Source organism: Ahaetulla prasina, chromosome 1, assembly GCF_028640845.1.
Source record: "Ahaetulla prasina isolate Xishuangbanna chromosome 1, ASM2864084v1, whole genome shotgun sequence".
In the NCBI taxonomy this organism is placed as follows: Eukaryota; Metazoa; Chordata; class Lepidosauria; order Squamata; family Colubridae; genus Ahaetulla; species Ahaetulla prasina.
The window spans coordinates 372004805-372019442 of NC_080539.1; the positions used below are offsets into that span (position 1 = coordinate 372004805).

The following is a 14638-nucleotide window of genomic DNA, read 5'->3' on the forward strand; positions in this document are numbered from 1 at the left end:
AGTTCCTCAGCCAGCAAAGCAAAGCTGGCTGAGGAACTCTAGGAGTTGAAGTCCACAAGTCTTAAAAAGAGCCAAGTTTGCAGACCCCTCTGCTGGTGGATCTCCAGCAGGAAGAACATTCCAGAACTGTGTTGCTCAACTCACCATTGGCAGAGACTAAGGCTAAGGTGGTCTTCCTGGAAGAGACCATCTCCACAAATATTTAGGGATTTCCATGCCGCCTAGACTGTCTCTTAACTGTCCAGCAGCCAATTTCACTGCATCACGAGCTGATGTCACAAAGCTTCTTCATTCAAGACCCATCCTCTCCAAGAGAAACCTTCTGGGTCTTCAGGGCCCCTCGAAGGGGGCCGGTTCCTGAGCTCCATGCCCACCCATGTCGGTGGTGAAATCTATTGAGCTGGTGATACCCAAGGAAGTGTACCTGGCAGGCTCCACCGTGGCAGGGCAGCTGATTCTCAGCCTTCACAGCACCCTGGTGGACCCTCTGCTGAAGGTTGAACTCATTGGGAGAGGCTACCTGGAGTGGACCGAAGAGGCCCACTTGGAGAAGGACTACAGCCAGCGGGCCACCTGCGTTAACAAGGCGGACTACGTTCACAAGACGAAAACATTCCAGATTGAACGTGAGGCTGCTTAACTGGGATTACCACGAGGCAGTTAAGCGGAAAAGGGGGCTGGAGTGGGGGAGGGGGGGTCTTTCTGGGAGGGGTTGTGTGGAGGGACTCATCATGTTTTTTAACAAACCCACAGCATTTCCCACCAAGGCTTCCTGATGTCCACTGCAAACGTGAAGGTGGCCATTAGGTGGCAGCAAAGAGTTTGAACCTCTCTTTGTTTCCCATCCATTGAGGACTGGCAAGCCTGTCTGACTTACCAGCTCCAGCGGACTCAGCTCCCAGGATTCTCAGCAATGGCCCTCATAGCTGGGGACTTCTGGGAGTTGAAGTCCATCGGGATGCTGCAACCGTCGTAAGTGTAAAAAATGGTCATCGGTCATTTAAATTCATATAAATTCAAATAAAATTAAATAAAATTTATTTATTTATTTATTTAATTAATTAAACTTTTATACCGCCCTTCTCCCGAAGGACTCAGGGCGGTGTACAGCCTACATTAAAACAATTAATATACCCACTAAAATAACAATTAAAAAACTTATTCAATAAAGGCCGAAATTAAAACCGTCCAATTGACCATATAAAAATACCCAATAAAATATTAAAATTTTAAAATTTAAAGTTTAAAAATTTAAAAATCAGGCCAGTCCCGCTTGGATAAATAAATAAGTTTTCAGTTTAAGTTTTCTCCATTCAAAATAAATAAATAAATAAATAAATAATTTTTTTCAGTGCCATCGTAACTTCGAAGGTTCATCAAACAAATGGTTGTAAGCTGAGGACTACCTGCGCGCGAAACGGTGTTATACAGGTAGTCCTCGACTTACGACCCCAATGGAGCCCAACATTTCTGTTGCTAAGGGAAACGTTTGTTCAGTGAACTTGGCCTCATTTTACAGTCTTTCTTGCCACAGTCGTTAAGCGAATCACTGCAGCTGTGCCGTTAGCCTCACGGTTGTTAAGTGAGTCTGGCGTCCCTGTTGATTTTTCTGCGTCCGAAGGACACAAAACGGGATCACGTGACCCAGGGACCAGTGGTGGGTTGCTCCCGGTTCAGTCCGGTTCTTGCGAACTGGTAGTAAAAGCGGCGGGAGGCTCCGCCCACCCATCCAAATGTCATCGTGGATGATCTGCGCATGCACAGAAGCGCTCATGCATGCGTGCGCTCCCGTTGCAAACCGGTAGTAAAGGTAAGTAGAGCCCACCCCTGCCAGGGTCGCTGGGACCGTCATATATAGGAGTCAGTTGCCAATTGGCTGAATTTTGATCACGTGACCATGGGGATGCTCTGACGGTCATCAGCGTCATAAGTCACTTCTTTCAGTGCCGTTGTAAATTTGAACGGTCACTAAATGAACTGCTGGAAGTCAAGGACTGCCTGTGTGGGTGGAAACTAATCAAGGAGAGAAGCAACTTAGAACTAAGGAGAAATTTCCTGACAGTGGGAACAGTTAACCAGTGGAACGACTTGCCTCCAGAAGTTGTGATTGCTCCAGCACTGGAAGTTTTTAAGAACAGATTGGACAACCATTTGTCTGAAGTGGTGTAGGGTTTCCTGCCTAGGCAGGGGGTTGGACTAGATGACCTCCAAGGTCCCTTCCAACTCTGTGATTCTATTCTATTCTATTCTATTCCCTTTTGTTCCCTTCCCTTCCCTTCCCTTCCCTTCCCTTCCCTTCTCTTCCTTCCCTTCCCTTCCCTTCCCTTCCCTTCTATTCTATTCTGTGAATAGTGGTGTAGGGTTTCCAGCCTAAGCAGGGGGTTGGAGTAGATGACCTCCAAGGTCCCTTCCAACTCTGTGATTCTATTCTATTCTATTCCCTTTTCTTCTCTTCTCTTCTCTTCTCTTCTCTTCTCTTCTCTTCTCTTCTCTTCTCTTCCCTTCCCTTCCCTTCCCTTCCCTTCCCTTCCCTTCCCTTCCATTCCCTTCCCTTCCCTTCCCTTCCATTCCATTCCATTCCATTCCATTCCCTTCTCTTCTCTTCTCTTCTCTTCCCTTCCCTTCCCTTCCCTTCCATTCCCTTCCATTCCCTTCCATTCTATTCTGTGAAGTGGTGTAGGGTTTCCAGCCTAAGCAGGGGGTTGGACTAGAGGACCTCCAAGGTCCCTTCCAACTCTGTTATTCTCTTCCCTTCCCTTCCGTTCCATTCTATTGTATTCTATTCTTGTATGTGCTCAGAAAAGCTTCTCTGCTTTTTCTTTCTCCGCTGCCTCTTGGCTCCCACGCAGGCAGGGAAGAACCTGCCTCCTGCCCCACTGGTCTCTAATCCTTCCCCAAAACTCCTCCACACCCACTCATGAAAAATACGCCTTCGTGTCTCTTATCTCCCCCGTTATATAATTTCCTGTTGTTTAGGAGCCTAAGGAAATATTAGGATAATTATACATCTCCTGCTATATAAACTTGCCTGGCATGTATCTTCTTCTCTGGGCCACCACCCATCATTGCAATCTTCTCCGGGGCCTGCAATTTATCAAAACATTTGCCTTCTTCTCCTGCCAGCGTTTGGAAAGGTTGTAATATATTAGCCCAGCTTTCTCCCACAACCTGCCTTCCAGATATACCACCGTCATCTTTTCCCATTCCCCTACTCCTAGTTGGGAATTTAAGACCCCACCTACGGAGAAGGGACTTTCTTTCTTTCTTTCTTTTTTAAAAAAGTCCCTTTGATTTCACCTTTTGCCTTTTTAAAAAGCTGGGGTTTTTTTCTTTCCTGGTGAAACGTGAAGTTCCTGCCTTGTTTGAATATTGCAGCTCACAGAATAAGGTATAAATTGCAGATCACCTAAGGCGCTCCTTGGAAGTTGGTGGAAAATGAAACCCAATGAATTTCTATGCCTACAAGCAAAGAAGAAGAAAATTAGAATAGAGTAGAGTAGAGTAGAGTAGAGTAGAGTAGAGTAGAGTAGAGTAGAGTAGAGTAGAGTAGAGGAGAAGAGAAGAGAAGAGAAGAGAAGAGAAGAGAAGAGAAGAGAAGAGAAGAGAAGAGAAGAGAAGAGAAGAGAAGAGAAGAGAAGAGAAGATGTTGTGACCCAGACTCAAGTAGGTAGTAATAAACTTAGTCCATGGAAAAACAAACTTTATTCGAACAGCTGGGAATTACTTCATTCCCAGCGTCATTCAACTCAAAGTAAAACAAATGCCTCCCAACACAAATTCCTCAGTCCTATCGCAAACCTTGGTCCAATTAGGCAAACTGCCAAAGGCCCTTCCTGGCAAACAAGCCACAAAAACAAAGACTTAGACGAAGCAGAAGACGAAAGAGAAGACACAGCTACAATATTGTTTTCCGGCAAAGCCCAAACACCATTGCTGGTCTGTTTTAAGCCTTATGGGAGGGGCCAATCATCTCTTGGCCTTACTCCCGAGTTGTCCTCTTTGCTTGAGCTGCTCTTGCCTTCTGGCAGCTCTTCTCATGCGTGCATTAAGAACAGGCTCCTCCTGTTCCTCTGCCTCACTACTGTCAGTCTCTGGAGGCTCTGGAGTCCGCACCTCACTTCCCGATAGCCCTGGCCTCACCTCAGCCTCATCACTGTCCGCTAATGGATCACAACAGAAGAGAAGAGAAGAGAAGAGAAGAGAAGAGAAGAGAAGAGAAGAGAAGAGAAGAGAAGAGAAGAGAAGAGAAGAGAAGAGAGAATAAGGAATAGACTAGACTAGACTAGACCAGACTATACTAGGATATGACACGATGCAATGCAATGCAATAAAATAAAATACAATGCAATAAAATATAATACAATGCAATAAAATAAAATAAAATACAATGCAATGCAATAAAGAATTCTTTATTGGCCAAGTGTGATTGGACACCCAAGGAATTTGTCTTCCATGCATAAGCTCTCAGTGTCCATAAAAGACATAAGTGATAAACAATGATCGTAGTCACCGTAAAGATACATAAATAATAAGATACAACACTTAGGGATAGTCACAGGATACTAAATAAGCAATCAACATAAATCCTATTAGGATACTAAATAAAACAATATAGACCGTAAGATACAAGCGACAAAGTTATAGTCAAAAGAAAAGGAGGAAATAGGTAATAGGAAAGTTGAGAAGAATCATAGTAACACAACCTTTCTAGATAGTTTGACCGTGTTGTTGTGGGAAGGAGTTGTTTAGCAGAGTGATGGCACAGGGGGAAAACTGTCCTTGCGTCTAGTTGTTCGGGCGTGCAAGGCCCTATGGTTGTGATGGCAAACTTACGACACGTGTGCCAAAGGTGGCACGCAGAGTCCTCTCTGATGACACGCGAGCTGTCGCCCCAATTTCACTCTGCCTCCCACCAGCCAGCTGGTCTCTACCATGCATGTACGGGGGGCTCGCATGTGCATTCGTGGGGGGGCTTGTGGGGAGGGGCACGTGCGCATGCACCGGGGGTGGGTGGGTGGGATGCATGCGCAGGGGCCGCACATTCATTGCACTTTGAGGGTTCGGGCGCGCATTCGCGCACGCACGCGCTTTGGCCTCTCAATCCGGAAAAGGTTCGCCCTGACTGCCCTATAGCAGTAATGGTTAACCTTTTTGCCATCATGTGCCACAACACGACGGGGGGAGCACAGAGAGGCGTGCCCACACCCATAATTTAATGCGCCTCAACCCCCCACATATGTGTGCGTGACCCCCCTTCCGCGACCCCCCCCTTTTGGCACACCATGGCACAGTGGGCCCGGAAGGCCCATTTTTTTGCCCTCCCAAGGCTCCAGAGCCTTTCTTGGAGCCTGGGGAGGCTGAAATGGCCTTCCCCACCCCTCCGGAGGCCCTCCGGAGGCTGGAAACAGCCTGTTTCCCAACTTCTGGTGGGCCCGGAAGGCCCAAAAATCAGCTGGCTGGCACGCGCATGCGCGCTGGAGCTGAGCTAGGACAATGCTTGTGTGCCCACAGATACGGTTCCACGTGCCACCTGTGGCACACATGCCATAGGTTCGCCATCAAGGCCCCATAGCGTCGGTTTGAGGGTAGAAGTTGAAACAGTTTACGTCCAGGATGTGAGGGGTCTGTAGATGTAAAATGAGGTCTTTTTGCTTTGCTTCCTGATTTGCAGATAACTGGCTGGGCCCAGGTGTGCATAAGTTTGATTTCGACTTCGTCTTACCTCCAAGGATCCCGTCCACGTTCACCAGCCGAGTGGGGAGGATCACCTACTTCCTCCAAGCGCTCTGTGCCACGCGGGAACTCATCCTCGGCAAGCAGAAGAAGTACATCTTGGTTCAAGGGACTTCCCTGTATAGCCAGGACACAGTGCAATCCAAGGTACAGGCCGTCCTCAACTTACAACCGTTCGCTTAGTGACCGTTCGACGTTGCAACAGCACGCACTTTAACATTTGCAGCATCCCCTGCAGTCAGGTGACCAAAATTCGGATACTTGGCAACTGGCTCATATTCATGACGGTGGCGGTGTCCCGGGGGGTGTCACGTGATCCCCTTTGGCGACCTTCTGACAAAGCCGAGTCAAGGGGGCAGCCGGATTCACTTAACAACGGCGCTTCTGATTCAACAACTGCAGAGATTCACTTAACGACTTTGGCAAGAAAGGTCGTACACTGGGGCCAAACCGACTTAAATTTTGAGCTTGATTGTGGTCGTAAGTTGTACTTCAAAGTAGAACGTCCTTCCTTGAATTGGGGCCCCCAGATATACAGATAGTCCTCATTTTACGATCACAGTTGGGAGCCTAATTTCCATTGCCAAGCAAGGCGGTTCCTAAGTGAATCATGCCTGATTTTACAACCTTTATGACATGGTTGTTAAGCAAATCACTGCAGTTGTTAAGTAAATTACATGGTCATTAAGTGAATCCAGCTTTCCCCCTTGTCAGAAGCCAGCTGGGAATGTCGCATGTGTTGATCACATGACCCTGAGACACTGCCACTGTAATAGCTACATACCTGAGGCGGGACTAGAACTCTCTGTCTCCAGGTGATTGGCCCAAAGTCACCCAGCCGGCTTTCATGCCTGAGGCGGGACTAGAACTCTCTGTCTCCAGGTGATTGGCCCAAAGTCACTAAACCAGCTTTCATGCCTGAGGCAGGACTAGAACTCTCTGTCTCCAGGTAATTGGCCTAAAGTCACCCAGCTGGCTTTCATGCCTGAGGCGGGACTAGAACTCTCTGTCTCCAGGTAATTGGCCTAAAGTCACCCAGCCGGCTTTCATGCCTGAGGCGGGACTAGAACTCTCTGTCTCCAGGTGATTGGCCTAAAGTCACCCAGCTGGCTTTCATGCCTGAGGCGGGACTAGAACTCTCTGTCTCCAGGTGATTGGCCTAAAGTCACCCAGCTGGCTTTCATGCCTGAGGCGGGACTAGAACTCTCTGTCTCCAGGTGATTGGCCTAAAGTCACCCAGCTGGCTTTCATGCCTGAGGCGGGACTAGAACTCTCTGTCTCCAGGTGATTGGCCCAAAGTCACCCAGCCGGCTTTCATGCCTGAGGCGGGACTAGAACTCTCTGTCTCCAGGTGATTGGCCCAAAGTCACCCAGCTTTCATGCCTGAGGCGGGACTAGAACTCTCTGTCTCCAGGTGATTGGCCTAAAGTCACCCAGCTGGCTTTCATGCCTGAGGCGGGACTAGAACTCTCTGTCTCCAGGTGATTGGCCCAAAGTCACTAAACCAGCTTTCATGCCTGAGGCAGGACTAGAACTCTCTGTCTCCAGGTGATTGGCCCAAAGTCACTAAACCAGCTTTCATGCCTGAGGCGGGACTAGAACTCTCTGTCTCCAGGTGATTGGCCTAAAGTCACCCAACCGGCTTTCATGCCTGAGGCGGGACTAGAACTCTCTGTCTCCAGGTGATTGGCCCAAAGTCACCCAGCCGGCTTTCATGCCTGAGGCGGGACTAGAACTCTCTGTCTCCAGGTGATTGGCCCAAAGTCACCCAGCCGGCTTTCATGCCTGAGGCGGGACTAGAACTCTCTGTCTCCAGGTGATTGGCCCAAAGTCACCCAGCCGGCTTTCATGCCTGAGGCGGGACTAGAACTCTCTGTCTCCAGGTGATTGGCCCAAAGTCACCCAGCCAGCTTTCGGACTAGAACTCACCGTCTCCTGGTTTCTTAAACCATTAGATCAAACTGACTTTCATTTTCCATTCATTTAAGCCATTATTAAGCCATTAAATCTGTTAAAGTAAAGTAAAATAGATTTCAGTTAGAGGTTAGTGAATATAAAGTGGGGTTTTTTTCCTCCCCATCCAACTTCGCAGATCCCCTAGAATCTATTCATGGTCTCCAAAGGGGATTTAGGATTAAAATCACCAGTTTGAAGAATACAAAGGGCCTTGCTTTATTAAAATATGGAACATTGAATCGTAGGTCTGGAAGCGACCTCAGAGGTCTTCTAGACTAACCCCATGCTCACTGTTCTCACTGCCAGAAAACTTTTCCTCAGTTCTAGGTTGGGTCGCTCTTTGATAAGCTTCCATCCGTTGCTTCTTGTCCTGCCTTCAGGTGCTTTGGAGAATAGCTTGACTCCCTCTTCTCTGTTGGCAGCCTCACAAGGACCAGAAGACTGTTACCATGTCAACCCTAGTCAGCGGTGGGTTTCGGATTACGTACCTACCGGTTTGCCGCTCGTGCGTGTGCACGCTAACTACGGGCGCCAACCTGTCCGGTTCGCGCACGCGCCTACCTTCCACACATGCACCCAGTCTCAAAAACGTGGCTCAATAGGATGGCATAATGCCAGGGTGCGTGGGTGGGCCCACCTGCGACACCTACGATTTCTGCTACCGGTTCGGCTGAATCGGTCTGAACCAACTGAATACCAGCTCTGCTTCTAGTCCTTTTGCTTGTTAGACTAGATCAGAGGTCTTCAAACTTGGCTCTTTTAAGACTTGTGGACTTCAACTCCCAGAGAGCAAAGCTGGCTGAGGAACTCTGGGAGTTGAAGTCCACAAGTCTTAAAAGAGCCAAGTTTGCAGACCCCTAGACTCGACATACCTAGTTCCTTCTAGGGTTTCATCATCCAGACCTTTTATCATCTTCGTTTCTCTTCTCTGCACTCTTTCAAGGGTCTCAACATCTTTTTCGTATTGCGACATCCACAACCGCCTTGAGTCCTTCGGGAGAAGGGCAGTATAAAAATCTAAATAATAAATAAATAAATAAATAAATAAACTGGATGCGATATTCCAACTGTGGCGTCCCCCCCGTGCGGTATAAAGCGGTACTATCCCTTCTTTTGACCTCTGTGGCTCAGACTGCTAAGGCAGTCTGTTATTAACACAGCTGCTTGCAATTACTGCAGGTTCAAGTCCCACCAGGCCCAAGGTTGACTCAGCCTTCCATCCTTTATAAGGTAGGTAAAATGAGGACCCAGATTGTTGGGGGTAATAAGTTGACTTTGTATATACTATACAAATGGATGAAGACTATTGCTTGACACAGTGTAAGCCGCCCTGAGTCTTCGGAGAAGGGCGGGATATAAATGCAAATAAAAAAAAAAATTTACTGCGCATTGACCGGCCGTTAAATGAACTTAGTTCTCGTTCCATCCTTCAAACATGATTATGAGGTCGGAAAGTCCAGGTAGGTGGGAAGAGGATCAGTGGTGGGTTTCAAATTTTTTTTTACTACCGATTCTGTGGGCGTGGCTTGGTGGGCGTGGCCAAGGTACGTGACAGGCAGCACTCGGTCTCCTGCATGTCCCTGGGAGCGAAAATGGGCCATGGGGGGAGGGGGGCTGCCCCCCCACGTCCCATTTTGGGCCTAGGAGGCTCCCTGAAGCCTCCTGGGAGCAAAAACGGGCCACGGCGGAGGCTAAGAGGCCTCCCTGCACTTACCTGGGAGTGAAAATGGGTTGTGTGGGGACTCCTGGAAGGGGCGGGGTAGGAAGGGGTGGGGCCAGCCAGCAATTTAACTAACGGTTCGCCCGAACTGGGCCGAACCGGCTGAATCCCGCCACTGAAGAGAATTGCCCCAAGGCTACTTCTAATAAAATTAGTTTTATTAGTAATTTTAATGGGGGTTTTAATGGGGTTTTTATGACGTAATGTATTTTAAATGACGGGCCAAACTGAATAAGCTTTTTAACATTGGTTTTATTTATATTGTATTTATTGATTGTTGTTTTACCTGGTTGTAAACTGCCCTGAGTCCTTCGGGAGAAGGGTGGTATAGAAATTAAATTATTATTATTATTATTATTATTATTATTATTATTATTATTATTATTATTATTATTATTATTATTATTATTATTATTATTAATAACCATTTCCATGGCTGAGTTTCAAGAGATGGACCTACCCTGAGGAGATCTTGGCCCGTTCTTCTCAACCTGGGTTTTTAAACCACGTAATTACCTCTCTGGTTGGTATAGACCACGCTTGGAATATTGCATCCAGTTTTGGTTGCCACGATACAGAAAAAGATGTAGAGACTCTAGAAAGAGTGTAGAGAATAGCAAAAAAGATGATTAGGGGACTGGAGACTAAAACATACGATGAACGGTTGCAAGAATTGGGTTTAATGAGAAGAAGGACTGGGGTGACCCGATAGCAGTGTTCCAATATCTCAGGGGCTGCCACAAAGAAGAGGGAGTCAAGCTATTCTCCAAAGCAAGGGTCTTCAACCTTGGCCACTTTAAGACTTGTGGACTTCAAAGCTGGCTGAGGAATTCTGAGAGTTGAAGTCCACAAGTCTTAAAGTGGCCAAGGTTGAAGACCCCTGCTCCAAAGCTCCTGAAGGCAGGACAAGAAGCAACAGACAGAAACTAATCAAGGAGAGTATCTGTGGAGATTCTCAGTCATCCAGATCATGGTTGTCCCAAAAGTGCTTTTTCAAGAGGCAACTGGACTTTCCGTTTTTTTTCTTTGAAGACGTTTCACTTCTCATCCAAGCAAAATGTCTTGAAAAGCAGAAAAAAACAGAAAGTCCCAATCGCCTCTTGAAAAAGCACTTTTGTATTTGTATTGATGGAATTATATTTTCTTTCTTCGTTTTTATGGATAAGGGGAGTTAAAGTTTTAGAGAGGGGTGAGAGTCTATGTATGATTAGTTTATTTTAGTTTGTGATTGTTGGTTATAATACCCGGTATTTGCTCTGGGGAGTCCTGGGGAGGGTGGGAGGGGAGGGTTGGGGGAGGAGGGTGGAAGATGGTATATGGATTGATTAAAAATGTACAGGTATGATGGAAGATATGTAACTAAAAAGCAAAAAGAATTTGAAATGAAATCGGGGCTGCTCAAATACCACTTCAGATTGAATTGGTGGGAATAAGGGATTGGAAAGGGAGAGGAGGAGAGAGAGGGAAAGAAGGAAGTAGGATGGAAAGAAGAGAGAAGGAAAGAAGAGGGGGGAAATGGAGAGGAAGGGGAAAGAAAGAGGGTTAGAAAGGGAGGAAGAAGAGAGGAGTGGGGAAGGAGGAGAGGAAGGAGAAAAGGGAAGGAGAGGGAGGATGGGTAAGTGGAAGAAGGTAGAGAAGGGTAGAGGAGAAGGGAAGGTTAAGGAAGGAAGTGTAAACAAGCAGGTCTGAACAGGTAACAAATGAAAGTTAAAAGGTGATGGATAAATGACTGTACATTAAATATGATGATAGAAAATGAAAATAAAAATTTTTGGGGGGGGGGAGAAAAGAAAAGAAAAGGCGCTTTTGGGATAATCAAGGAGAGAACCAACCCAGAACGAAGAAGAAATCTAACAGTGAGAACATTAAATCGGATGGATGATGTGGGTCTTCCAACACTGGGAGGTTTTCAAAAAGAGATTATTGGACAGACATTTGTCTGAATTGAGTATAAGGCAGGGGTGTCAAACTTAAGGCCCGGGGGCCGGATCCGGCCAACGGGGTGCTTAGATCTGGCCCAGAGAGTCATCCTGGAAACAGCCAAGGACCAGCCAAGGACCAGCTTCTGCCAGCTTTTATGGAGCTTGGGAGGGCCACATGTACATAGACCCCAAGCTCCGTTTTCACGGGCAGAGGGTTGCAGGAGACCGTCGCAGCTGAAAACGGAGCTCGGGAGCCGGTTTTCACGGGCAGAGGGTTGCAGGAGACCGTCGCAGCTGAAAACGGAGCTCGGGAGCCCATTTTCACTGGCAGAGTGCTCGGACCACAACAGGTACCCCCAACATGAGTGCTGTCGAGCTGGCCACGCCCACCCTGGCGTCCCTGAGGTCCAACACAACCCGGATGTGGCCTTCAATGAAATTGAGTTTGACACCCCTGGTGTAGAGTGTTCAGCTTGAATAGGGGATTGGACCAGTGGTGAAATCCAATTTTTTTTACTACCGGTTCTGTGGGTGTGGCTTGGTGGGTGTGATGTGGCTTGGTGGGTGGGGCAGGGGAAGGATATTGCAAAATTACCATTCCCTCCCCACTCCTGGGGGAAGGATATTGCAAAATCTCCATTCCCACCCCATTCTGGGGCCAGCCAGAGATGGTATTTGCAAGTTCTTCAAACTACTCAAAATTTCCGCTACCGGTTCTCCAGAACCTGTCAGAACCTGCTGGATTTCACCCCTGGATTGGACTGGAAGACCTCCGAGATCCCGTCCCAACTGTTGTTCTGTCTCCTTCCCTACTTCAGACCCACGAGCTGGCCTTCAGCCAGCGGATTCACAGCTCTTATCAGTCCTGGCAGAGAAATCGCAGCTGCCTGCCAAAGTTCAAACAAATGACTCACGTAGCAAAACTTTCAGCTCTTTTTGAAACGGTTCAGCTAAACTTTTGCTTCCCGTGGAGTGAGAGCAGCTCCTTATATATCCTCCTGCCCCACCCTTCCTTTTAATGACGCCGCCTCTCTAATCTTCTGAAGCGTGGGTCAAGCCAAGCTTGATTATTATTATCAGCTGGGTCTGAAGGCGTAGCCTGGGGAAGGGAGGAATCAGGGGATGATGACCTCATTACGTCCTCCGACTGGTCTGGTTCTGGCTCCTGGAGCCAAGCCAATGGAATCAGTTCTCCCAAGGTAAGTCTTATCGGCCCTTCCCCCTTACTCTTGGAGTCACTTTCAGGCATGGGGCCAGGTTCGGGGGCTGGAGTCACAACAACTGTATTATTCTGTGCCTCACAATTTTCATGGTTGAGTTCCAAGAGATGGACCTTCCCTGTGGAAATCTTGGCCTATTCTTCTCACTCTGGATCCTTCGGAGGTATCAAACCCGGATGACTGCTGGTGGTACCTCAACCTTTCTAACCTTATTCTCCTCCAGATCTCGTAAGCTTTTCTTTCAACATTGCCTTCTCTCCTTTCCATCTTTCAGTACCCTTTGGTGGTGGAAGTCCAGCAGGTCCTGGCGTACAACTGCTGTCTCAGGAACGCCCCCATCACCTTACGCATGTCGCTGAGCAAGAGCATCTACCTTCCGGGCGACAACATCACCTTCACCACCGAAATCACCAATCCGACGGGCAAGTCCATCCGGAAGGTAGTCTTCACCCTCCACTCGGTGGTCCTATACAAAGCGTTCAACTTCCGAGCGGAGCGGCGGACATTAGAGCAACACGAAGAGATGATGCGCCTGGAGTCAAACATCGAAAGGGATCCGTGCGAGTTCACTAAGATTCAAAGTACCCTCTGCCTACCGAAAGTGATGCCCGTCACCAGCGCTCAAAAATCGGACGACATCATGGAGATCGGTTACGAGCTGACGGGCATGGTCCACTTCCCCTGGTGTCTCAACAAGGTAGTGGCCAAGATTCCCATAGTGGTTAGAAACGAAGCCACGGAGTCACCAGAATAAACAAGGGAAGATCGCGGTTCCCACGCCATCCCCCCCCGAAACCCTCCGCCATTTTTATCCAAATAGGTCGATATAGTTTTCAAAATGGATCACGTTCTCCATCCCCATCTCCCAATTCATTAAAAATTCGCTCTACGTTTCCATTTCCGAGAATCACGGTCCATTTGATTGGGTTTTACTGGCTGTCCTCGAGTTACAACTGTTACTGTTTGTAGGTCATGATGGTTATTAACCAGGCCATAATAGCAACTTATATATCGCTTCACAGTGCTTTCCAGCCCTCTCCAAGCAGTTTGCAGAGTCAGCCTACGGCCCCCAACAATTTGGGTCCTTATTTTACCGACCTTGGAAGGACGGAAGGCTGAGTCAACCATGAGCTGGTCAGGATTGAACTCCTGGCTGTGGGCAGAGTTAGCCAGCAATACTGTCTTCTAACCACTGTGACCACATCTATCTATGGACCAGATAGATAGATAGATAGATAGATAGATAGATAGATAGATAGATAGATAGATAGATAGATAGATATAGATAGATAGGGAGAGAGAGAGAGAGAGAGATGGATGGATGATAGATAGATAGATAGATAGATAGATAGATAGATAGATAGATAGATAGATAGATAGATAGATAGATAGATAGATAGAGATAGATAGGGAGAGAGAGAGAGAGAGAGATGGATGGATGATAGATAGATAGATAGATAGATAGATAGATAGATAGATAGATAGATAGATAGATAGATAGATAGAGATAGATAGGGAGAGATAGATAGATAGATATAGATAGGGAGAGAGAGAGAGAGAGAGATGGATGGATGATAGATAGATTAGATAGATAAATAAATAGATAGATATAGATAGGTAGAGATAGATAGATAGATAGATAGATAGATAGATAGATAGATAGATAGATAGATAGACAGAAAGACAGACAGACAGACAGACAGACAGACAGACAGACAGACAGACAGACAGACAGATAGGTAGATAGATAGAGATAGATTGATAGATAGATAGATAGATAGATAGATAGATAGATAGATGGATGGATGATAGCAATAGACTTGTATACCTCTACACAGTGCTTTACAGCTCTTAGAACTTTATAGCTCTAAGTGTTTTACAGAATCAGCCTCTTGCCCCCAACAATCTGGGTCCTCGTTTTACCGACCTCGGAAGGATGGAAGGCTGAGTCAACCTTTGAGCCTGGTGAGATTTGAACTGCCAAATTACAGGCAGCCAGCAGGCAGAAGAAGTAGCCTGCAGTACTGCGTCACTGCGGCTCATAATGCAATCAATTTGATCTTACGACCTTGTTTTGGTCATTAAGC

The 14638-nt window shown here is 47.1% G+C and overlaps 1 protein-coding gene across 1 annotated transcript; it reads left to right on the top strand.

Moving 5' to 3' along the window:
- The first annotated feature begins 376 nt into the window (after positions 1-376).
- Positions 377-13305, top strand: ARRDC5 (arrestin domain containing 5). Its single transcript, XM_058163328.1, has 3 exons — positions 377-626; positions 5672-5880; positions 12826-13305. The coding sequence occupies exons 1-3, from the start codon at positions 377-379 to the stop codon at positions 13303-13305; spliced, it is 939 nt and encodes a 312-aa protein (XP_058019311.1).
- Positions 13306-14638: the final 1333 nt, after the last annotated feature.